We start from the raw sequence: 27206 nt of genomic DNA on the forward strand, positions 1-27206 counted from the left end.
GACTTAATATTTATCCATTTCGGGTCCTGATTAGGTAACGACGAGCACATGAACCGTTATGCCATGCTGCTTCTATTTATCAAACAGTAAAAACGCCCCTTCCTGCACCCAAACAAAGTGTCTGTGGATGAGAGTATGAAGTGAGGACTGATGGGACTTCACTTCACAGGCGATCAAGGGGTAGGAGAATTCTAGAACAACAGTCAAAAAGTCATTTGACATTTCTTTTATTGAACAACTGCAGCTCGTTCCGCACATCATACCTCATTATCCCATTTCTAAGTCATTGCACACGCGCAATCTCTCGATCGGATTAGAAAAGGAATAAATCACCCCTTTCAATCTGAAAGAAATTTAATTCAGATCGAGCTCAATTGGATCAATTAAGAGGTTTACATGAAGGCTTTTCAGTCCGACTGAGATGTCAATCCGATTACTAATGGATTATTTGATTGCTTGTTAAAGTAGCCAGTGTCTGATCAGAAACTATTGGATGCATTTTTCCACTGAAGAAAAGCTGGTTTAGGCTCCTTTGATGCTAATTGTTTCTGGTTTGAGATCAGCAGGTCTGAGGCCAGGAGAGAGGGATAACATCCAAAACAAGTAAAGTTTTCAAAACAATAACTAAATAGTCTACACTGGGAATGCCCAAGTGGGCAATACATAATCATTTATGGACACCTCATTCCCATGTGTTGGACAAAAGCTCCAGCCACATTTATGTTTCTCCTGTCTATCTTAATAAAATATATAATTACTAATATTACTACTTATTAGAACTGATTGATATGCTCTTGACAGTTGCATCAACAATTCATTCCTTTTTCCCAAAATTAAAACTCAGAAACAAAGACAGTAATGCCCAAAGTTCATTTGTGAGCCGGTTATGTTATTAGTTATGCCAATATTTATTATTCATCACTCAAGTCAGTGGAAATGTGGGTTGGCACCAGCACCAGTACAAATGTGATTGAAAAGGAGCATGAGAAAATCAGAACTAACCAAGATCCTACGATTCATCAGTTGGTGGAATGGCGACTGAAGTCTTTATGTGCTTTTTGTGCGTGTGCTATTCAGGTCTTTGTTAAAGTTATTTAACTTGTGTGAAATTTGTTCCACTTCCTCTTTACCGACTCCATGTCAATAAGAAAGACCACAGAGAACCTTCCAAATTAGGAGGGAAATGGCACAACAACAAAAAAGGAAGAAAAAGCAAGGAGGCTTATTTCTTGCCTGGGGTGGGCATTTCTTTGCCATTTCATTTTCGTTCTGGGATGTAAAGGTGAAATTCATGGAAATATGAGGAGCTTTACCTTTCTATGTAGTAGTTGTGTCTGGATATTCCCTCCTCCTTCAATCTCAAAGCGCACACTGTTGAACAAAGCCACTGCGTACTGCTGCTCGTAAAACCTCCCAAACTCTCTCATCACGTCACTGGTGCGGGCTAGGTTGGAACAGACACACAGGAACGTTAAATTTTAAGCAGGACCGCAGCAGAGGAAAGAAATGATCACCTTACAACTCCAAAGTTTACTGCATTGCATGTTACATTTGTTGGAGGTTACTTTGAGTGAAATGGTATAAACATTTAAAAATCAAATCACAAAATGTTATAAACCTGTTGAGTTAGTTTAGTCTTTTAGTTTTGAATTGTTCCCAATAGCAATTAGGCAAGATAACAACAAAGAGGCAAACACACACAGAGTGTAACTTGATCCAAAGATTCTTGATAGACTAGAACTAGAACCACACATCATTAGCCAACAGTGTGAGTGAGTGAGTAGAGCGAGTGGGTGTTCAAATAGAAATTATATTATCGCCATATGCTATTATTAAACCACAAAAGACTGCAATTTATTTAAAGGGGTCATATAATGGTACATGCACTTTTAAAAGTTGATTGTACTGAAATGTGTGTTGGCAGTGCCCGTACACAACCATCATATAATGATAAAAATCCATCCAGTGTTTTTGTTTTAATCTCCTTATACGTTTTCCACAGGGGCGGCTGGCCAATAGAGGGCGCTAGGGCACCGCCCCCCCCCAATGCGCCAGACCACAGTTTATGAGCCACATACAGAAATAAAATACATGTAAATACATAAATAAATAATATATACAAATTGTCGATATTTGTGTGTTTGAGATATTAAATGCACCCAGTATATGTGAAAAATATGATAGAAATTCAAAACGTCTGTTTTTTCTACACATCCCCTCCAGCTCTGTGTACGTGATCAGCTCTGGAGAAATCGCCCCAGAAAGGCGGGTCTCTGGAGCAGTTTAGCCAATTGCTGATTTAAGATATAAATGTTTGACATAATCTGTAGCCAATCAGCGAGCTCCAATCAGGTCAGCTATGGGCGATTCTTTTAGCGCCCCAAACTGCGCGCGCCTAATATACAGAGGTCACTTACAAAGTTAGGTTAAAGATACAAACAAAAGGGGATTCAAACAAACAGCATATCAATAACAATGTTTAATTTACAGACTGTGAGCTGAAGAGTAATATACTGAATCAGATCAAATGTGTTTTTGAAGGAGAGAAGGGTGGATGTTGGACGGATGTCTTGAGGAAGAGCATTCCACAACCTCGAAGCCACTACACTAAAAGACTCCCATGTTTCCAGACTATTGAAATCGACAGAATATGACACAGCCCTACCTCAGATATTTCACCAGCCGCCACTGGTTTTACCCTGCCTCAAATTGAGCTGTTCGATTTTGTGACGTCACTAAATCGGACGCCCCTCCCACGATTGTTAATTGCCAGCAGCGTTTCAACACAGACCCCCCCCCCTGAGCGATCTCGAGCGGTCATCGTAGTCCGCCATTGTTGATACGCTGGAGCAGAATGGCGTCTAAGCAATTGTGGTGTTCTGTTCTTGGCTGTAATAAGGAACACAGCAGTCATTTTGGGGTTCCTAAATTCGAACCGTTGAAGACGCAGTGGCAGAGTTTTATTTTTGAAGGGAATATTCCCAACGATCTATGTAAACGCTTTTATGTTTGCGCTAATCATTTCTCACCAGACTGCTTTCTAAACGAGGGTCAGTGTAAATCTGGTTTTGCTAAGAAGCTGGTCCTGAAAAAAGAATCGGTACCAACTATTTGTGTTACTGCTGAACCTCCAGAAGAATTAACCTCCGTCCGACTCTGGTTCAAATTGGTATGGTTGCACAGATGTGTCCTCAGAGACTCCCGCTGACATTCTTGTTCCAAAATATACGCTCAACTGTTGTCAAGGCAACACGTGTCAAAACGCCTCACAGAACAGAGGGGCGGAGGAGCAAAGCTCATTATCATTTAAAGGCATATGCACTGAAACGGCGTGCTGAAAACAGTGCTGTTTTTGACCAGGTAAAATTTGTGTTCTCTTATAATACTAATGATAATTTATAATAAAAGTATATTACAAAGTTTTCATTTAGACCCTAAAGATTCATATTAACTTGTACAAAAATGGCATTATATGACCCCTTTGAATAAATATACTGTATAGTGCAGGGGTCGGCAATAGAGCCCGACCGATATGGATTTTTGGGGGCCGATGCCGATACCGATATTAGGGAGTAAAAAAAGCCCGATACCGATATATCGGCCGATATTATTTATGTGTATATTATAATACAGTAGCAATATTATTTATGTGTATTATAGTACAGTATACCAGTCAAAAGTTTGGACACTTTCCTATTGGTGTGTACAAACTTTTGATGGGTACTTTACACAGTAGCTATAAACAGAATAAATATATTTTATAAACACGTTTTGCAATGATCACTCAAATGTGGTAATCAAACACTTGTGTGACACAGATATGTAATGGAGGCAGGGGGAATGATAGAATGAGAATTATACAGCTGAGCTGTAACCAAACTAGTTTGCATTGCATGTTATATTATATTATATTATATTCTAAATACTGTTGCATAATCTTCACTAACGACGACTTTGTCTTTTAATTTAGTCATAACTTGTATCAATAAATATATAAAAAGTGTCACTGACAAAACCTTATTATCTTCTATTTTTACTCTTAATTCCTCTAATCTCTACCAGTGGAGGAAGAACTCAGATCTTTTTACTAAAGTAAAATGAATAATATCATAATGAAAACGTTTTTAATTACATATGTACAGTACTTTTATACTATTTTAAATAATTAGTAAGCAAAATGTACTAAACGTGAAACTAGGCTACTCTTAATGCAAAATTGCCCTATATAAAGTGTTATAATTATATACATTTTTGGAATATTGCTTGATGTTGTAACGTAGCGTTATCAGGCAGAATGAGCTTTAACACTGTGTCTACACCGGACGCGGCCGTTACTGCTCGCGTCGCAACAGCTGTTTACCCTAGACAAAGCAGAATCAGTTTACTGTCGGAGATCGCTCGCGCCACGCATTTTAATCAATGTTTCATCAACCAATTGCCTTAATAAATAAGAAGGCCTAAATATAGCAGACAATATAATCAGGACTTCTCAGCTGCGCGCTTGCAATAGTCACATGCTCACACAATACGTGACAGAGGCTTGGAGCAGAGAAATCAATTCTGTGAATTACACTGCGCAAATCACAAGTAGGCTACTACCCACTGGATGAAGAAGGGTTGGCTCTCAGTCTCCACAGGCTACATAAAATATTCATTTTATTTTATTTTTCGTGTTTGCATTTATGAGGAAAAAACAATGTTACAGACGCAACAGTTCAGCACTACGGACGTGAGCGCTCTGAAAGCGGCGCTAATGCTTTGAAACTTTCACATAGACATCAAACAGAAAGCACAAAACCTTTCGTTTCAAAGTGAATTTCGTTTTGTATTAATTGTATCTTAATTTTAATCAATGTTTCATCAGCCATTTGCCTGGATTTAATTTATAAGAAGTAAATTTAACAGACGATAGATAATCTCGACACGGAGGCGCCTGCGGGTGAACTGGAGCTCGTCTCATGAACCGAAACTCAGCGTATAGACCTGAGAATTGAAATATATCTATATTGAAATGTCTGCTTTTAAACAGAACAATTCAAAACGAAAGACAGACAGACTCATGTAATCGTATGAAATGTGCATTTCTCTCTGGCGCGCGCTCACTGAAGATCGCGAGTCAGCATCGTCAACTTCATCTTTGGCTGACACTGACTGAAAACACTTGTTTATTAATAAACAATTAAAATGTCTCCTTGCTATATTTGTTGTATTCATAATCATTATTTTTGCCAGTTCTTGTGACAGCTTTTAGGTGCTTTATTGGCAGCGCCACCCTTACATGAATCACCCTACCCGCATTTTTTAAAATATTCATTTATCGGCCATTATAAATGCCGATACCGATAGTTAGGAAAATGGCTAAAATCGGCCGATAATATCGGCCCGCCGATAAATCGGTCGGGCTCTAGTCGGCAACCTAAGGCACGCGGAGGGTTAATCGCTGGCACGCAAGCAAGCGCGAGAGGGGTGTATGTATTTCATTCAGATAAAGTAGCCTACCTCCCACATATACAGATCTACATATTGATGTAATAATTCCTTGTAGTAACAGCTTGTTTTATTAACTTAAGTTAGGAGTTATTAATATTATTAAAGTGTGAGTATTAAACTGCACAAGTCAATGAAAGCGTGCAGCTCTAACAAACCATTGGTCAGAGTGGTCGCGCTGACCACTGCGCATCAGCGCAAACAAGTTATGCAACTGACACCTTAAAGCTCGTTCCGCTGTAAATAGTTAATGCTATAAATTTCAACCAAGTGTAAAGAGTCCTTATTAAACATTCCATACATGTTAAAATGACTGCGATGCATGTGGAAACTCCGTTCATGCGTACCTGATCACTTCATGTTTTCTCTCTGATTGGAAAGCTATCCAATCGTGAGACAAATGCCCTCTGATTGAGAGCACACTTTTACATATTCCAGATGAAAATGAACAAAATGCATACATGCATTATATATGCTTGTTGAAGTCACAAATGTAAATTTTACTCCTCCCAAATTGGTAAAAAAAAAACAAGCGAGTGTTATAATGGCTCCCGGTTTATAGATATGACAGCGCTGCTGCAACACGCATCTCTTCAGCAAGCCGACGTGCAAACTGCGCAAATGAAACTGAAAGTTTAGCCTACATTCTGAAGCTTAACACACAGTTGTCTTCATTAAAAGTAGTGAGATGCAGTTATGTTGCCAAGTGGAAGTGTAACACTTTTAACAAAACTGAAAGAAGTCAGTGAAAACACGAATGACCAGGTCCAATCTGTTCTTCAAAGTCTAATTTATGCCTTAAAACAAAGATGAAATCTAAAACAAATTTCATGGAAAACATTTTAATTTCTGTACTATTTCTGTTGGGGGGGGGGGGGGGGGGGGGGGTTGGGGGCGGGTTATGGCACAGTGATGAACTCGGAAACTTAAAAATGGCACTTTATGACAAATAGGTTGCAGACCCCTGGTATAGTGCATGCTTCAAAGTCTAAAATTGTACTACTAAGAAAACTACTTGTTCTTAATAATACATTCATTTAGGGCTTTATTCTATTTTTAAAAAAATTAGATAATAAATTAACAAAAATAAATTCATAAAATACACTTCCATATGAGATGTAAGGGATTATAATATCACGGTTCAAATGACAAATAAAAACATTAACCAAAATAAACACAACATGATTTTTGGGACAAACTGTGCAACCCTCACCATGTATTCTGTTGAGACATCACAACAGTTATGTGGAAATATACTGTATATGGGTGATTCTGCAACTACGGACACTTTTGACTATCGCAATTTTAAAAAAAATCAACCTCCATGAATTTAAATTTTAACCATCACAGTCTGTAATACATATAAAAACTTACACAAAATAGAATGTAGTCGTTAAGATTTTAATCTGGAACAGGTTTATTTTTTATGTTTTTCGGGTCATCTTCTTAAAAAGTGTCCTTACCGCAACGTTACAATAACGTTAATTTTTTAAATTTTTCTTTAGTAATTTCTATAAAAAAAATGATACATTTAAATAGCTTTTTCAAATTTGATGCAATTTTGTAAATACTGATATAAAAAAAATATATACAAAATAGGGAATTTCATGTTTTTTTCTATGCCATGTAAAAAATGTACAGTAACCTTAGATGTCAATTGTTTCCATACACACAAAAGATAAAATATTTAACTTTTTATGACAGATGTTGCAATTTCAATGTGTTAATCATCTCAGCTTAAGTGTGAAAATACTTTTTTGCAAATGAAAATGTGAAAAAATGTAAAATAGAGCAGTGCTGCGGTAATGACATCTTGTGTCGGTAAGGACACGATGTTAAAATCTAGGGTTAAAAAATGGCATGTTTATATATATACTAATATATACTTCAGTACTAATAATATACAGAATATTTGTAATTTAATATACAGTAAACCTTGAATTTGTCTCTACCGCAACACAAGGTCTTTACCGCAACACCTACATTTGCTGCGGTAAAGACATGTTGCGGAAATGACATTTTTCCTAATATTTTAGCTAATTGGCAGCTAGCAAGGCCTACCACATTAGTTTTGACTCTTAGCATCTTAATATACATGAATTTAACAGTAATATACATTTATTTTTAAAATGTAGTTAAAAATACACAATAATTAAGCTGAATGGTAAGGACGCACAATAAATACTAGAGCAGAAAAGATGATGTTTACCTTATTTTTTGGTATCTTGTGAGTGAGGTAGTGTGGTGGCCCAGTCTGTCAGCAATGTGCTCAAGTGATAATTTCGGTTTCAATAGAAACTAGACTTGTTTGTGTTCGATAAAATTTCATAACAAAAGCTTTTTTTCCATTGTTGCGGTAAGGACTCAAAAGTGTGGGACAGGCACATTTAGTTAAAAAAATCATAAAAATTATCAATTAATAATACAACAAATTTTAAGATACTGTAAATGAATCTGTATATTAAACAATTCCATTTGAAATAATGTCAAATTGTAATTAAATTAGCTTATTTTATGCATCTCAACATTGAGACCACAGGTGTGGGACATTAACAAAAATGGTGTTTTGAGCTATAAATGCTTCATAATATTATATTTAATCACATTAATCAGTAATTATATTTTTTGTCAATGTGTGTAATGGCACTGTGAATAGATTTATGAAACATCAAATGACAAATTTTAACATAAATCTAAAATTTCACTGCTGGGACTTAAAAGTGCCCGTAGTTGCAGAATCACCCATATATATATGTGTGTGTGTGTGTGTGTGTGTGTGTGTGTGTGTGTGTGTGCTGATCCAAGCTTTCCAGAAATTCAATAGGGTAGAACACAAAAGGAGGTCAATAATTAAAGGGCGTTCTTGATAAAGAGAGAAACAGTTGCAAAAACAGTCAAGTGTGGAAATACACAACACATGGACACAGTATGAAAATACACATTAAAAATGAAAAGACCTGAGCCTGCAGGCTTATCGAAGCTTTATGAAAAGAAGATGGTGCTATTAAGAATAATTTGCTTATATAAAGGGGGCAATAAATGGAAAAAGTGACGCATGATTGGAGGTGATCTCATTTGAATGCCATATTCAAAGTATCTTGGTCTAGTTTTACAGCAAACGATATCCTTGGTATTTAAAATTAACATATTAAACAATCTCTTGAGGCACTGTATTGGGATGAAAGTTAGCACGTGTTCGCATGCATGTGAAAGGAGATGTTTCCATAAGAACAGGAAGGAAAAACCTGACAAGGACGGAAAAGGAAGAAGGCCACATCTGATGTCAAAGTAAATTTATAGTACAGCGCTCCAAGTACACATGGCCTTCTGGGTATTTCCATTTACTGTACCATGGCCTAGGTCTCCACAGGAAAGAATCTCTCCACTTACTTACACCTTTTTTCTTAAGAAATCCATCTGATTAGGCGCTTCTTGTTACAGGAAATTTAAACATGAAATGGATGTTTAGTTTGTATGAATTCAGGAGCCGACGCGTCTGCGGGTATACCTTTCTCTAGCAGACCCACTATTGTATTAAACCAGAATAACTTGTAGACTCAGTTTGCTTTGGCTCAGTGTTGACTATTCCACAGTATTCATTCACATGTATATTTGCAGAGAGCGTTTCTAGACGTTCAATCGGAACAGGAAACGGCGTCGATTCGCAGGAAAACCACGTTATCTTCAGAAATGCTGAAATGGAATGCCATTGCGAACACAGCACATCATCTTAAGATGGGTTCCACTCGGAGTGTGGACATTAGAGCAGTGGTTTTCAAACCTGGGGGGGAACCTTGCCTTGCTGCAAGGGAATGCTAGAGGAAAAAAAAATACTTTTTTTTTCTAAGATCACATACACGATTTTTAAAGATTAAAACCCTGCAATAGAGCAACTACCTGTAGAAGGCAAAAAAAAGAGAGACTAAAATAAACACACATACAGTTGAGACTAGTGGCCATTTTGCAATCTTATAGAAAAAAAGAACCTGGTCAAGTGAGGTTAGTAGGTCAGATTTCTGCTTGTCATAAAAATATTTTCACTGTTTCAAATAAAATGTATGATTTTATATTTACATAAATTTTTTTTCTTTAAAGAAATGTTACATTTGACTTGTTCCTTTAAATTATTAAAAATATTATTTTTCATTAATTTTTACACATAAAAATGTAATTTTACATTTTAGGTTAAGTTCTTTACAAAGAACATTTATAATAATAATAATAAAACTCATTATATAATAATATGCCTACTTATACTACGGCTTGAAAGTATGCACTCTTTTTCAGAAGAAAAAGTACATACTTTTGAGTGTGTATCAAAAGAGTAGACAAGCTTTGGAACATACTATCACATCATTAAATTGCATCTTTAATGGACACTTTCTCACATGTACACACATCCTGTCACTGTAAACTGTTAATCATCTTGTCACTATTAAAATTAGTATTAAATTAAATGTGAAGGATTTTAACTAAGTAGCAGCACGTTGATGTGCCAGTTGTGTGCCTTTCAACTCTCCTCATGTGTTTGTGGATCTTTGTAAAAGTCCACATTGTTTTTGCAGATGAAATTTAACATAGATAACATTAAATAAATAAATGTTATCAGGTTAAATGTTTATTAGTCACTCAACCCCCTTTACCTAAACCACTCTATTAAACTGTTGGTTGCAAATATCCGACATGTTTGTAGTTTTTTTTTTTTAAACAATTGTTATCCGTGTTCCTGAAACAAATCCTCCTTCAAAGTAATTGGTTGTGTTTTTATGGAATCTTGTTTAGCCCACTGAATAAATTTTTTTCTCTTTTCTGAAAAGTCAGAATTGCGGGGGGAAAAAAGGCAGAATCTCGCAATAATTCACAATTGTGAGTTTATAAATCACGCAATTCTGACTTAACTCACAACTGAAAGTTTATATCCCGAATCTGAGAAAGTCTGAATTGTGAGATAAAAAGTTAACTTTTATATTTTTTTTATTTAGTGGCGGAAACGAGCTTCCATAGATATTAACCGTTATAGTGTGCACGGATCTACACTTCGAGAATCTACCGGAAATACAAGACCATCCAGGGACTTCTGCCATACTCTTTTCAACATCCTATGCTTTGGGACACACTTATTCTAATCTCACATACTATTTAGGATGGATAGTATGCACATAGAGATGCAGGGATAGTTATTTATGCAGGTAACACCAAGACAACTGTACAATTCAGACAGTTTTGCTGAAAAACAATAGCATAGAAACATATTATTGATCGGATTATAATTTTCAACCCATTCTTATTGAGGCTACCTAGAATACCATAAGGCATTTTTTTCGCCAAAACTTCATCCGTTTGCCAGTTAGATAATTGGATCTCACTGCTGGCTTCTACAAGTCCAATAATCAATCAATCCATCCATAGCGAACATAAAGACCAAAAAATGACAAACATCCCCTCCCGCATGCACAGTCAGCAGATGAACCCTGCACGGTCCATGAAATTGATAAAGGGAGTGAAAGACAAGGGGGAGACAGATGTATGAGGACATGAGGACACCTTGAGAAGATCATCCCTTTTACTCCCAAGACATGTTCATACTTGATCTCACTCTCGAAGGAGACATCCATCCAGCCCTATTAGTCAAATAGTTCACAAGGGAGGTCTAAAGAAGAATTTCCTGTTTTCAAACCTCCTGTCAACCAGCTGACCTCCTGTCCATCTACCACAACAAACATCTTCATAACAGCTCAGGGCCTCATTAAGGGAGTCTATGAGGGTGGCTTTTTTGTCATCTGAAGAGCAAACATCTTCCCACAATTTTAGGAGGGCTGAGTCAGCAGATGGCTTTTTATGTCATCAGCAAAAGTGTCTGCATGAGATCCACCTGCATTGATCACACGTAAATATTTCTCAGAAATGAGCTTAGAACAAGATAATTATTTCATAAAGTGGCAACTCCTCAAGTGACTCAAGCCTGTCATCGTCAATGAAAGATCCAGACTGGTACTTCAAACGCACACAATGAAACCTATACTTGTTAACCAGTCCTGACTTGTTCTAAGAGTATGTGTGTACATACAAGGTTGTAGTGATCCAATATTTCCAGACACAGGCAAAAGAGCTTTTGTTATAATATCCGAAAGTTATTATGGGAACATAGCCTATCTTTAAGATATTATTCTGTTTCACTTTTTTTTGGCAGCTTTCCACAACTAAAATATATCTTGTTCTAAAAGAATACTTGGGGGGGGGGGGGGGGGGGGGGGGGGGGGGGACAAGACGCAGCTCCAAACCACCACATACGTCACAAATTATGGACTGGTAACATTTCCTTTCCCACATGTCAGTTTGGTAGCACAGGATATCTATGAAATGTTCATGGAAGTTTGTAGAAAATCTCTAAAAAAAAAAGTCTTGTTAAACAAAATCAAATGTTGTAAACAATTGCGGTATTCCAAATCTCTTTGGATAAAAACCTTTAATGAGAAAAGCATATTTCTTTTAAAGAAAGTAATTATTTCCCATCATAGTTGGGAGAGGAACTAAAATATGGTTGTAGTGGAGCATTTCTCTACAGGTAGAGGATATTTACTAGTTCTCTAAACCAACTAGAGGAACCATAATGCAGACAAAAATACTTTATTTTTTAGCTATTTTATTATTATAAGAGATATAGCAAAAAAGATCATATGTGGACACAAAACTACTATTACAGGGTTTGAAGATAATATTAAAATCACTCATAGAAAAACTGAGTGAAGTTGACCTAGAGGAAAAACTGTTTTTGCCAAAGGGTTAAACGTTAATATACGTGTATGGCGTGGGAAACCGATTCGAAAAAGGATGAGCAATATCAAGTGTTTTTAATACAAACATTATTACTCAATAATGCCTCAAAAGGTAATTAAAACCAGTATGTGTAGCCTATACTTGAGGCATTAAGGGGCGTTTACACACAACGCGTTGTTACATTCCGTCGTGTTTTTAAGACATATCGCTTTAAATTCAATTCGGTCATCATTTACTCACCTTCATGTTCTTGCACAATCTTGTATGACTTTCTCTATTCTTTCCGTGGAACATAAAATGAGTTAGGCAGAAAGTTATGAACTTAGTCACAGTTAATGATGACAAGACTGTGATTTCTAAGTGAAAAAATGCGTCTCACGAAGGAGTCCAGGTTTTCTTTGTTGCACACGCTTCTGTTTAATTAAGCTCTCTTAAACGATTGTGGTTGTGTCCACGTTCACTATAAGTATTTAAGTTTTAAGTAGGCTATTGTACCTTTGTTGTACCGAGAATGGCTTTCCCTTCGTAAAGTAACACAAACGCGTTTTACCTGTAATCATCTCCCGCTTGCCTTCGTCCAGGTTGGAAGAAATCACATCACCCATGATGGCGATTTAAATGACAATCACGGATATTGAAGAAAGTTACTTTGTATCCGAAACTTAGGAAACACTAGAGAAATGTGTCTTTCAAATGAACCATCCCAGTGGTCACTCAGTCAGAGCGTTGCGTTCATTTTGCGTTGACGTGACTGTGCGCCGCCCTCTCTGTGTGAGACTCATTTAAACTTGTTCAGTCAAATGAGTGCCATTCAGAGGGTGTGGTTTACACACACTGACACACCCATCTTCACAACAAACCGTGTTGTATTTTTAATCACGGCTGATTATAGATCGAGCGTCTGATATGATCATGGAATCGCATACAGCTTTTGTTATATGATGGGATTTGCTTGATTTATTTATTTATTTATTAAATAAGACTGGAACCTGGCTTGGTTTTGAAATGACTTCTGAATCTGGTAATAAAGCTCGCCAATAATTAATTAAATTATTTTTTTCCCACAATTCTTTTCCACATTGAATTTTTTCCACAAACATCTTTAAAACTTCATTCCCAAACTGATATTGTCTCCAGTAAATGAAAAATACTTTTAAGGAATCTGAATGGAGCCACTGAGGCTTGCTCTGCTTCCTCTTGAAGTCAAGGGAAAGGGAGGAAATGGCAAAATTGTATTTTATACAAAATATTTCTTTCAATAATTGTTAATAATAATAATATATACACACAAATAATTACAAATAAATAAACAAAAATAACATATTGCTTTGTTTGGCACAGAAGTTTGATAAAATAAGATAATTTCCTGAATACCACAGTTTAAATATCATTATAAAAAATATATTTTATATAAAATATTGGAATTTTGATTAAATATATTGGCATAAAATATTATTTTATAGTTTTTCATGGTATTTGATAATAATGATAATGAAAAGATGATAATTTTAATATAATTATATTTTATAAAAACAAAATAATATTGATGAAATAATTTAATTTATAAAATAATTAAAAATGTATAAAAATGTAATTGTAATATAATATTATTTTAGCATGGCAAAAAAGACTGTTTAAATAATTATATATTACAATAATTATTTTGATTAGAAAATAGTCATAAATATGAAATAAAAAAAAGATCCCCAAAAAACACTGTCTTTTTTTATATAATCGAAACTGGCGTTAGGATAAAGGGTTCATGTTTAGTAGAGTTTTAACGCCCTCATGTGGTCAAAATTTCATGATGATCACGTTTGATAGCCACTGTACATGACAGCAGTAAAATGTGAAATATTGTTACGGTTTGTCTATTTTATTAAATCATTTTTATTTTCATTGGTCATTAATAATAGCCTGTCTTTAATTAATAACTTCACATTCACAATGTACACTACCAGTCAAAAGTTTTGGATCAGTAAGATTTTTAATGTTTTCTTTTTATTTTGTTTTAAATCTCTTCAGAAATCATTCTAATATGCGGTGCTAAAAAACATGAATTATTATTATCAATGTTGAAAACAGTTTTAAAGTTCAAAAGAACAGCATTTATTTGAAATAAAACCTTTTGTAACATTATAAATGTCTTTAATGTAACATCAATTTAATTAATCATTCCTTCATGAATAAAAGTATTGATTTTAAATAAAATAAAAATAAAATAAAAATTCTTACTGACTCCAAACTTTTGAACTGTAGTGTTTAATGTTAAAAAAGCTTTCTATTTTAGATAAATGCTGTTCTTTTTAACTTTATATTAATCAAATAATCCTGAAGTAAAAATGTAAATAACTGTTTTCAACATTGATAATAATCATAAATCTTTCTTGAGCATCAGATCATCATATATGATTTCTGAAGAACCATGTGACACTGAAGACTGGAGTAATGATGCTGAAAATTCAGCTTCTATTCACATAGAAAACAGCTGTTTTAAATTATAATAATATTTCACAATATTACTGTTTTTTTGTTGTTGTATTTTTAATCAAATAAATGCAGCCTTGGTGAGCAGAAGAGACTTTAAAAAAAACATTAAAAAACGTGATTGGTAGTGTATGTTTTTAAATGAATGAAGTAAACTTAAAATGCTTTGTTTGCTAAAGAAATTCAAAGTCAATGTAAAATATTAAACCTTTAGTGGCAGCCAATGAACGCCATATAAACAGGTGCAATTATATTTTAAAACCTCCATTGATCATGACATGGAGGAAAAAAAGAGAGAAAAATCTGTAAGAAATCAAGAAAGGATTCACTTTTGATTCTGTGTCTGCGCCTTCAGTGTTTGTCTCTGTCGGTCTGTAGCATGAGCTCATGTGTGGGAGAGAGGGGCGCATGCGCAGTGACGGATCTCCGCAGTCAGAAGCCGTGAGGAGTGCGCAGCATCTCTCAACCTGAGACAGCAATAGGAGGAGAGGGAGGAGAACACACTGCACACGGGCGAACACTCACGAGCATCATGGCACCAATTGGATTAAAGGCGGTCGTTGGCGAAAGTAAGATCATAATGTTAATTCTCCTCGGCTACTGAGGTTTAATGTTTAACCATGTGAACGTGCTATTTTATGGTACCTTCCCGTTGCATGTCATTGGTGTTCGTCGGCGTTCTGTTCCCCTGGATGCGGATGGTTGTTTCCCTGCCATAATGCTGAACGGGGAGGACATTACTCTAGGGGTGTTGCGGATACGCATTGTGCATCAGTGGAGCATGACATTAATAGGCTTTATTCCCATTGCATGTTGTTTAAAATATAAATATGTGGCACGAGAACCAGACTAACAGGAAAATAGCTTGATAAAGATGGTCCAGAACAGGAACGCCCTTGTTCTGCACGGACGTTTGAAGAATTTCGCAGGGAATTGTGTCGAAAGATCACTGCGATATTATTTGATTCTACTTCTATTATTATCTATATAACTAATGAAAATACAATTGAAACAATCTTTGCATAACTCTACCTGCTACTTCCGATAATTAATGCGTTTTGGCACTGCCTCACCCCTGTGATTGATCACCAGTGCATTATATTCCATTGCGTAAAGCTCCAGCTGGTGAACTGCTCTGCCCAGGAAGTGCCCGTGCTTTTAACATGAATGCAGCTGGCTCGCATCTCCAGCTGGATGATCGTTAAATGGCGGAGTTGTTCGTGTTCGGTTGAGTAGTGGAAAATGAGAGCACCAAATGCGCATCCCTCAGACGTGGAGCTGTATCTGTCATGTGTAGCGCAAGAGAATGGCGTTTAGTGCAGACATATTGATGGCGGTTGTTGGTGCTTTCGTTTTTTAGAGAAATTTTGCTTATGCAGCAAGCAGGATAAGAAGACAATTGTTTTCAAATGGCCTGTTTGAAAGGTTGACGAAATCAATTATTATTTCGACTCTCATTCTCTCTTTTAGAGATCTCAGGGCTTGCTTGCTTATAATAGGGATTGGGAATCGAAATTTGAGCTTTGCCATGATCAAAAGCATCTGTTCATTTATTAAAAATAATAGTTAATAAATATCATGGGGCTTTTGTGTGTGTGTGTGTATATATATATATATATATATATATATATATATATATGCCAATCTACTTTTTCCAGCCTTTTGTTTTCTCCACAAATGCCCCAAAATTTATTTTAACTTGCATTTGAATGTGTTTATATTATTTTTAATAATATAGCTCAAATTTCGATATATATATATATATATATATATATATATATATATATATATATATATATATATATATAAAACCAGTGAAGCAAATAAAGTATTAATATATGAAAAACTTCAGTCCAACACATTTAAATCAGTTTTGTTGTAACTACATTTTTTGTAGTTACGTGATAAAAACTGATAAAACATGGATTTCAAAGAGAACCCCTTGAGGTCATCTAAAAAACCTTTAATGAAAATATTTTTACCTTGAAAAATATGTTTAATTTTTTTATTTTAAATTATGATTATTTTGTCTAAATTTGATTGAGGGACATATTAAAGCAAAATTTTAATATTTCCAAAAATATTTCCTATATATACAGTAATTATTTGTCATTGACCCATGTATTATGCACTCATCATTCAACAGAATCATATTAAACATTTTGAGTTTGTTTCATTTGTAATATATCAGTTAATGTTGTTTAAACACCTGCTAAAAAACTGAAAGAATGGAAAATATTACATAATAGTAAAAATGCTGTTGCATTGTCCAGTCCAAATGAAAGGGACACATATAATCAATATTGACTGAAACCTGATCATTAGTGCTCAGAACACCTGCGCTGGATCCTGTCTTCCAATCCTCACACGCAGGATGATGGATTGGTTTTCCTGTGGTCTCTGATGTGGCATGGGTGTATGCGTGTGTGTTGGTTTCACTGTCTTCTCGTGGGACATTAGATACACATCATCAGACGCAGGGTCAGATAGAGAGCAAAGAGATGAGAGGGGGCTGGCCTAATGCACGTACATCCTTGCTTAGATTGTCATAGTTTTGTTTTTATGTTTAAAAGATGCAATATTCACAGGGAAATGTAGGTTGTAATGTAAGGAAACAGGAGTAGATGGAAAGCATGCGTAAATTACTCAAAGTATTTGTTTAAAGGGTCTTTCATAGGCATTAGTCGAGTTCTGAATGAACCAGTTCTTTTGTTAGCCTGCCTATTTGTTGATCCATTTTCATGAATTGAGCTTATACTATGCCCTACTTACCAGATTCAGCCTTACATTACATTCAGTATTCAGGGAAACATATTTCCTTTAATTTCTCCACAAATCTTTTTATAGTAAGATTTTGATTCTGCATACTGCAAACACATTAGGCTAACTGATATACTCTTCTTTACCATGTTTGATAATTACATATTTATTATAAAATGAAATATATTGATATATTATATATAATTGTATATATAATGCGCGCACACACACACACACACACACACACACACACACACACACACACACACACACACACACACACACACACACACACACACACACACACACACACACACATATATCTGCCAAGCTAATATTGCAAGTACAATGCGTCATAAAGAACATCTGGAGGGATTCTCAGATATACATCCACAAACAAAACCTGACGGGTATATGACAACCCCTTAGATGACAAAGCTTCTCTGTTCTCTTAACTTGAAGTTGAATTAAAGGTGCAGTAAGTGATTTCTGAGAAACGCGGTTGAAGTGGGATCGGACCAAGCAGCCAATCAGCAGTAGGGGGCATATACACTCATGATGGGGAGGAGAGAGTGAGCAAGAGGGAGATTTAAAGAAAGACTGTAGAAAGAGACATGGCTGAGAGACATTACAAAAGAGATAAGGCTAGGGCTGAGATTACTTTCCCGATTACGTTGTCTCTTAGCGCGCTACGAAGACTCTTAAGGTATAACTTAACTGAAGGTATACCATTTTTAGGTGTGTTCCTCGAACCATGCCTTAGGAAGCCGCTTAAGATTACGTGCGACGTTACCCGGTGCTGTCCGTGGCGATGGTGCTGAATTTGTTGATATTGATGGCTTGAGAATCAATTATTCCCTCGTGCAGGGGCTGCTTCACTGCGTTATGTGAGAAAGCGGTGTTCTTTTTAAAAGAAGCACTTCAGAAATAGTGGAAATTGCATTTATTTGGACTCATGGGATATTATAAAAAATAAAAAATTACAAATTTTAAACTAAATTAAACCCTGGACATTTTATATAATTTCGGAAAGAGTGCGCAAACGCACAACCTCGTGCTCAAACGTGTCATGCGTCTAACCCACTACAGTAACTGTCCGTATGCTTTCATTGCATTAGAAAGGGGCACTTATATTATCATAATCTCTCCACACTCCACACTGCCACATAATGGCACTCCACAAAGGGCTGAGGGGGAGGTTCCGTCGAGTTTGTCTTGACACATCTGGACTAATAAGATCTAAAAGCTGCTGAATTTGCTGTCGTGGCAGGCAAAATTTCTTTTGAATTGTATCTTCTGACATGGTAGCCAGGGGACTAAAGTTTTCGCGAATATAATAGTGCACATACACTAAATGGCTTCGCGGACGGCGCCGTCTTTGATTTAGCACAACTATTCTCTGTATCGCTGCCATAGTTTGACCAAATTCCAAACTATTTGCCAGCTGATGTACCTTTGGATAATATAATTAAAAAGCTAACACCAATTAGTGTGATGACAATTTTATTATTTGCACGAAAACACTTGAATTAGCCTAATTGAACACTGGGTGTATTCAAATTAAAATAATATTCGTATAGACTAAGATGTAAAGAAGCTTTTTGCAGTGGTGCCCACTAGCGGAGTGAACTGCCAACAGTGATAAGGTATAGCTAAGAGTGCTCTGGAGACCAACCTTCCGAACGTATGACTTACAGAAGGTATACTTAACTAAGAACGTTTCGGGAAACACGTATTAACGATAAGGTACAGCTTAAGGTGTAACTTAAGAACGACGTAGCGTTAAGAAGGTTTCGGGAAACTCAGCCCAGAGGAATATCTAAGTGTAACTCACTGCAGAAATAAATGATGTTCAGCTCTTCCTCTCTGGACGTTGAATTGGGTGGAGGGATAGAGTAGTGGGTAGGGTTAGGGTGTGGTCTGATATTATAGCTCCACCCACTAGGCGCATATTACATTTGCTAGACGTAAGCTCCTCCCATTTGCTCTGCGGTGAGCGGCCTCTCAGAATATCACTGGAAATAGAAGGGTTATGATCAGGCAAGAGCATTTGGACCCACGTTAATATTAGAAAAGCTATCCAGAGCTGAAAGAGGGGAATGCCTGAAAATGGAGGTCGCATTGTTTCTGCTCCATACGTGAGTGAGATTGGATTTGCTATGTCTCACAGAACCAGGATATGCTGTTGTTGTAATGTTAGCTATAGCAGTGGGAACTGGTGTGCTGCTGGTCACAAACAATGAACTCTTGCTTTTATATACTCTTTTGTATTGTATGTTTATTATTTGTTCTTCCTTCTTATTCTCATTCCTTCTCATCCTCATCTTCGCTTTATTTTTCACAAAGCATTATATTGCTTCGCTTCAGCTATGATAAAGAGATATCCATTCTTGTAAGGGTGGAGCCATGAAGGGAGGAGAGTGTTTGGTTGGGTTCATTTCAAATATCAACAGTGTTTCTCAGAAATTCCTTACTGCACCTTTAAGATGAAAGTCCTTGATCATAGTGTGTATACTTGTGTATGGCAAGCGAAGAGAGGACAGTCAATGTGCCTTGCAGCAAATTGCAAGCGTGTGATTCATGCTTGACTTGAACGGAGGACATTTATAACTCCCTTAACACTCAAAGAGAGAGCCCTGTGCCTTTCAAGTATTCCTCATGTATTCAGAACCATTTGTGACAATGGACAAGTTTTAATATATGAGAGTATGAATGAGCGCTGCATGGAGAGCACTGATCCAGTATGTGGCTGTTTGTTTCAGAATTGGCTTCAGTAGCTACTGATCAAGGTTAGCTTTTGCTTTCTCCTCCAATTCAACACACAGGGAAACCTCCACCATATTTAAAGAACCCATGGAACAGACACACGATGATAAAAATAGCAGCCAGTTTATGATGATTAATTCTAGTGTGAATGAAAAAATAATGAGGGGTTAAATGAAGAGCAGAGTGGAAATTAAGAAGGCAGTAGCCATACAAAGATCTTACATATTCTGAGAATAGTGTGATCGGCACTAAAGCTTAAACCAGCCTGACGTTGGTTTTATAAGGGTTTTGAGCACTTTTCAGGTCAAGAAGACCACCGGCTAAGACCAGACAAGCATCTTAGGTTGGTTTAAACTGGGTTTTCAGGGTCCTTATCTGTCCAAAATACATTTTCACAGTCCTGAGGGGGATTTTACTATTTTAACTGAGGTAAATGACAGAATGACAATATCAGAATGACAATCAAATATTTTTTACCCATTTAATCATCTGACCAAAAATGGTCTTATCTGTTAGAAAAGTCTTCAAATCCATTTCCATTTAAGCAGTTGTACAAACCAAACCAACCAGAGAGACTTAAAACAAGACTAAATTATATGAAAAGAAAAACAGGCTTCTGTAGTCTTCTAGATATTTTAGATGTTTGACCTCATATTTTGCAATCCCAAAGTCCATTTGGAAAGCCATGAAATGCATTAAAGAGGTTGCTAAATAAATCACTGTGTATTAGTCTACTGTATTTCTCCAAGTCTGAAATGCACCACTAGCCTGTCATTATCCATTATTGCTCTCGCCCTGACATTCAGCTTTGTTCAGGGTGCACAGACCAGTGTAACATTTTCCAATCTCTGCAGGCAAATGCAAAATGTACTAACAGTCGAAATGAATTATAGATTTCTATTAAGATCAGCCATGAGCTTGCAATCAGTCATACAGTTTTATAGTTTGTCCTTGGGTGTTACCAATGGCATGATCTGATTCGGGATGCTTTTAAATTACAATATATTCAAGTTAATATTAAGACTTAAGATGTTTTGTTCAAGCTCTCTGCCGACTCTCCCGGAATACATTATCCAGAATCCAGAATTGGTTTATGGCTTTCCTATGAAAAAGATTCCGGGTGGAGACCTCTGGGGAAAAATATAAATCAGACCTGAGGATAAAATATGTCGTCTCACTGAGACAGACACAGTGCTAAAATGAACCACAGAATAGTAAAAAACATAAGTTCTTAATAATAGGTTCCAAACGTTTTTTTTTTCTTTTCTATAGCTATGCCATAGAATATCTATTTTTTTGGTTGCACAAAGAACCTTTCAGTGAAGAGTTCTTAAAATAACAATTTCTAGCATGAAGAATATTTTGCATAATGTAAAAATTCATTGAATGTTAAAGGTTTTTCATGGAACCATCAATGGCACTCACTCTTATTTTTAAGAGTGTACAGTAAGATTACAAAACACACTAAGATTACAAAACGCACTGAAATCTATGAGGTAAGGAATTAAAATCTGAGATTTTGAAATGAAAACATTCTTTTTATTTTGAAATTGAAACATTTTTAAATTTCCAAAAACAGCGTGGATCCCGCACAGTGTGGATTTTTGAGATCACACACACATATTTCTGGACAATATATCCTGTTGTATCAAAATACTTATGGTAAGGGATGCACAACATATCAGTACCATATCGAATATCAATGCATGCATATTAGAGATTTTCGCATTTATTGGTATCGGTTGATATTGGATATGTGACTACTCATTTCCCCTATATTGACAGATAGATTACATTTGCCATCATCTAAAAAGTGATTAATGACACCTATACAGTGAACATTAATTAATATTCAATAATAACACCATATAAATAAACACAAAAATAAAAGAAACAGCATTTTTTGATAATTTTTTATCATAACAAATGTAATCTGCAGCAAATCTCAAAATGAATTTATTTTTTAATTTAGAAAAAATAGTATAGACTAGAGTTTTAGTCGGTTTATTCTTTATTAGCCATAACATGAATAATATTTACATATAACTAGTGGCTTTCTTCCTCAAGAAGCTCTTCTGCACATTCATTGAATGGGTAATGACTCAGCATGCTGAAATTCTATACCAGGAGGACAGCATCCGAGTCAATGTGTGTGTGTGCGTGTGTGTAGGTGGATGCTCTGTCCTTGGACTCTGTGACGTTGGTTGGGGGTTAGCAGAGCATCTTCTGTCTGTTATACAAGGACAATATTGGATAGTCATTATATGACACTTTGCGCATAGACTATTGTAGTGTGAACGAGATGCTCTGACAAAATCAATTGCTCTCTATAGAACTCCTCAAGAAGAAATAAATGATTCAGGTGCCTTTTTACACTCCAACTGAACAGATATTAATAGTAAACAATGGCTCAATAATAAGAGAAAAAAAACAGTCACTGATGCAATCAAGCATCAATACAAAACATGAAACTTGAAAATAAAAGGTTTCTAGGTTTAGTTTTCATACAAATCAAATCAGACCCACCAGGATAAGGAAAACCACAGACTGTCTCTTTAAGGTAAATGGCCGTAAAATTCCAGAGAGACTGAGCATAAAAGTGGGTCATGAAATGAGAGTACCCTGAGGGAGCCTGGGAACATAGAGAGTTAAATCTGCAGCCGTTATACAGTTGCACTGACCAGTAGTACAGCTGGGTGAATTGCCTTTTAACGATATTTAATATTTATCGCAATATGTTTTTGCAGATTGGTAACACTGTAAAAAAAGGTCTAATTTGTTGACAATGAGCAAGCAATGTATTTTTTATTAAGTAGATCTGTTAATGTTAGTTAATAAAAATACAATTGTTCATTGTTTGTTCATGTTAGTTTACAGTGCACTAACTGACTTTCACAAATATAAGTTTTGTTTTTAAAAATGTATTAGAAAAATGTAGAAATTAACATTAACATAAGATTTTTAAATTTTGTAGAATTATTATGTATCATTTGTTCACGCTAACTAACGCAGTTAACTACCGTTAACACATGTATAGTAGAGGAACCATCATTTTGAACATACAGCCAGTAAAAGTAAATGAAAAAGTTATATTTTCTATATTGCACCGTTTTGCATACAGGCAATTGATTTATTTATGATAACGCAATGAAACATGCCCAATTGTGCAGACATAATTTTTGACTAGGCTGTTGTACAAAGGAATTATGAACACATGCAAAAACAAGAGAGAACCAACAAAACATTCAATCACACTAAACCAGGCAGCGATTGCATCATATCCAAACATCCTTACTTAAGCCGTTTTAGATTACAGCTGTAGAAATAGCTTAATTTAACCAAACATCTACTTTTATCAAAAACTAGCTTGTGCTTAAGACATCTACATTAAAGCTTCAGTCCATAACTTTTTTGGGTTAAAAATGATCCTAAAGAAATTTTTGAGCAAGTACATAACCAGGCAGTGTTCAAAACTATCTGCTTGCCTTAGCTCGATTCAAAACGGTAATAATGTTTTTAATTCCAGTGGTACTGGTGGATTTCCACGGGAAATTCGAGCATGTCTTTGCATCATTACCTCACATCTGTACACATAAAGAAGGTGTCTCGGCTAGATGGCTATATTGCGTGTGAGGATGTTGGAGGTGGAGATTTATAACCTTTTCTCACAGCACTTGATATAATTAAACTCATCAATTTGATGGCGGATCCAGAAAGGTTCAAACAACAATCACCAGTGACAACTGGAGATTCACCCGTTGTAAAATGCAAAAGACTTCGGATTTCGGATTGGCTACAGAAAAAAAGAGACTGCAACCAGGCTCATGTCAAAACAAGGATAATATCGGAAGGGTATTAAATGTAGTCACGCAATGTTGATGTTATTAACATTAACAATTTGAGAACGAAGTATAATTTGCACGGTTTGACGTGATTTGATAAGCGATTGTTAGATTTAATCAGTGTAATTTACTGCAACGCTTTTTTCCCTTAGTTGGTCAGAACAAAAGTGGATGTTACTTACTTGTTCAGATGACATTTTCCAGTGAAAAATCTTATGTTGGTCATACTTCCAAATAATAGAATCTGTGATTCTGAATGACAGTATCCACACCGGCACGGTGACTAACAGCCGCACATTCTCCTCAAAACATTGGATTCATCCTCGCTGTGCCGTGCCGAGGCACAACCCACGGAAAGTTGATAAATCCGTGAATAACTGCAATTGCAGATTTCGAACAGAGATGGCGACAAAGAGGAAAAACTACGGACTGCAGCTTTATGGTTAAATGTATGAAGAGTGAAGAGCTGAAGTGAAATGAGACGTTGGTTTACTAAGGAGAGAGGTTCAGTGTTTAAGTGAAGGAGCGTGAGACAGAAACAGCGCGTCGCATATTGTCAGCTCTTTTATGAGGTCATCTCTGTCTTTTACCATTTTGTGATGCAGAGATCAGCCTGACGTGAACCAAGAGAACATGTTTATCTGCAAATCCTGGTTCAGTTTTCATATCAGCATGAAACCGAAATTGTGATAGTCTTTTCTTCCCTTTTGTGATTTATATTTAAGTGAGACGGCTTTGAACAAGAACTAAAGTAGGGTGGGACTTGATATTGTCTATTGGGAATTGATTGGATCGTTGTGGTTTGCTCGGATAAATTATTTAGAATAAATACTGCACTATTCCGTAGTCAATTAGAATTTCATGTTTACTTTATTTCCGAGTGGAATCTGAACTGAAATGTTTATCATCAACACATATGATACAGGTAAATGATCATGCTGTCGGCCTAGATTGCTTATTGCACATTCACGGTTCTACTTTAGATCGCAGTAAATCACTTAGTTATATGAACCCGGAAGGGGAAATGGTCTCATGCTGTCCTTTGCTTTCTTTTGTTTGACACCCATTCACACACCCTTAAATGTTTGACTGCATATAACTGCAGTGTCCTTTTCTACTTTTAATTTAATGCACTTAAATGGAATTTACTCTTTGATTGAATTATAATTATCTTGCATTTGTGTCACTTTCCAATTCTGCTGATCTGATAAAGCAGTCAAACTCAAACTCAGTCAAATAGTGCTAGAGCGATCTAGCCTGCGGTGACAAATAGCAGCTGATAGACTGCGGTACATTTTATTACCCAATATGAGGAGGACAAAAAAAAAACGGAGTTCATTAACTCAGACCCGGCCTGCAGTCTGTACAGTTCAGCATGATTTAATCCAGTATAGTTCTGCTGCACTGCAAAAATGCATCTCTTGAAAAGGCTACAGATCATCGAGGAAGCAAAATCAATGCGTTGAGAAGTCTCTCTGTAAAAGAACGTATAAAATGCAAGAAAATGGGATTTTTTTCTAATGCTTTATATGCATAATGATTAGGATTTTGAGCATATTGCAGAAGTCTTGGATGAGGTTGTTTGCAATTCTTTTTGTCCTCTGTATTTTTCCCCTTCAGTAGCTCAGTAACCCCTATTTGTACAGTAAAATGGTTTTTACCTCATTGGCTGAAGTGAAGTGAGGCCAATGGGGGTTGTGCTGATGTCACATGACTGGATGAAGTGTCCTCTGGAGACTGTTGAGAACGACATGACCTAGGGTATACCTCTTAAAGGGTGTGCGCTTGCTGTTATTTTCAGTAATAGTTGAAACAAAAAGCATATACATTTATTAAACATATTCAGTGTAAAATATTGTAAAGTGAGAATAGATTGGAATGTAATAGATAGTCTATTAAATATGTAAATCTTTATTCAAATGTATTTAATCTTCATAAATCAGCATAAATTAAATGCAAAATAAATGTACAGTACAACCTCCTCCTAGTGTCATTTTTAAAATCTGCTGACAGCCTTGTCAGTGGCTTTGATTTAGTATATATATATATAGATATATATATATAGATAGATAGATAGATAGATAGATAGATAGATAGATAGATAGATAGTATATATTATTATATTATAGTAAATTTTGAATTAGCTTTTATTTTTATATTTTCAATTTTCATTTTAGTTTAAGTTGTAGTAATTTTTTCATGTGTCCTTGTTATTTATTAAATATTTCTATTTAGCTTTAATTTATTTGTATTAGTACTTCAACCTAAAATTATTTTATTTCTATTTATATAGTTTTTTTTAACTATATAATTATTAACTATTTCTATTTATATAGTTAAGTTGAAGTTTTTGTATCCAATATTTATATTTTATTTATTTCAGTTTTATTTCTGTGAACAAAAATATATATTTTTAATAGTTTTAGTTAACAACAACAACAACACTGGTCACATGGAGTATTTCTGAGTAGTAATATTGTGCAGAAAAACATGTTATTTATTTAAAATCCAATTATTTGCTAAATTGTGTTTGATATTAAACTGTACTTTAAATTCTCTTTAGATATTGGCTTTGGCAACAGCTATCGACAAACCCAAATCGGTCAACCTCTAGACGGTACTTACAGTACCATAACTATTCTAGACAGGATTTTCTCAGCACAAAGCATCATGTTTAGGTGAAAACTACAAAGAGAGCAAGAAATAAGCATTCAAGTGATATATTAACGAAGCTCTTCTGAGGTTTTGAATTACATAAGCTACTCTGAGTTCTGCTGGCTACAAAGAGAAACACGCACTTTTTTAAATCGGATTTACTTGTATGAGGGTTTCTAGTCATACTTTATTTATTTGTCTTTAATGAAAAAAAACTTTCTCCTTTCGAACAGGTCAGAAATTTAACAAATATGTTTTTATTGGCACAATGAAAGTTTGATTAGCTTTGGTCCTCATTCACATAAATTATTATTGGAATCTAAATCTGCCCGCTAATCTCTTCACATTTACTAAAACATGCCCTGTGTTTAAACACCCATAATCCAGACTGTTTTCATCCACAGAGGAGCTTAACTGTATCACTGCACTGGC

At 35.6% G+C, this 27206-nt stretch overlaps 2 protein-coding genes across 3 annotated transcripts in view; one reads left to right on the plus strand and one right to left on the minus strand.

The window, feature by feature from the left end:
• niban2a (niban apoptosis regulator 2a) overlaps window positions 1-13062 on the minus strand; it is a 36761-nt gene extending 23699 nt beyond the window's left edge. The window contains exons 1-2 of the mRNA XM_077232727.1: window positions 12815-13062; window positions 1314-1444 (exon numbers count right to left, since the gene is read on the minus strand). Of these exons, the coding sequence (XP_077088842.1) occupies window positions 1314-1444; window positions 12815-12869 (186 nt within the window). The 5' untranslated portion in view covers window positions 12870-13062. The remainder of the gene's footprint in view (window positions 1-1313; window positions 1445-12814) is intronic.
• Window positions 13063-15165: 2103 nt separating this feature from the next.
• Window positions 15166-27206, plus strand: part of stxbp1a (syntaxin binding protein 1a) — a 34232-nt gene continuing 22191 nt past the window's right edge. Inside the window, exon 1 of one of the 2 annotated variants that reach the window (XM_077232729.1) lies at window positions 15166-15320. In XM_077232729.1, coding sequence (XP_077088844.1) covers window positions 15284-15320 — 37 coding nt within the window. In that variant the 5' untranslated portion in view covers window positions 15166-15283. The remainder of the gene's footprint in view (window positions 15321-27206) is intronic. The other variant, XM_077232728.1, reaches the window with a different exon arrangement.

This window comes from Siphateles boraxobius, unplaced genomic scaffold (genome assembly GCF_051911475.1).
Source record: "Siphateles boraxobius isolate OS27281-9 unplaced genomic scaffold, OSU_SipBor_1 18, whole genome shotgun sequence".
In the NCBI taxonomy this organism is placed as follows: domain Eukaryota; kingdom Metazoa; phylum Chordata; class Actinopteri; order Cypriniformes; family Leuciscidae; genus Siphateles; species Siphateles boraxobius.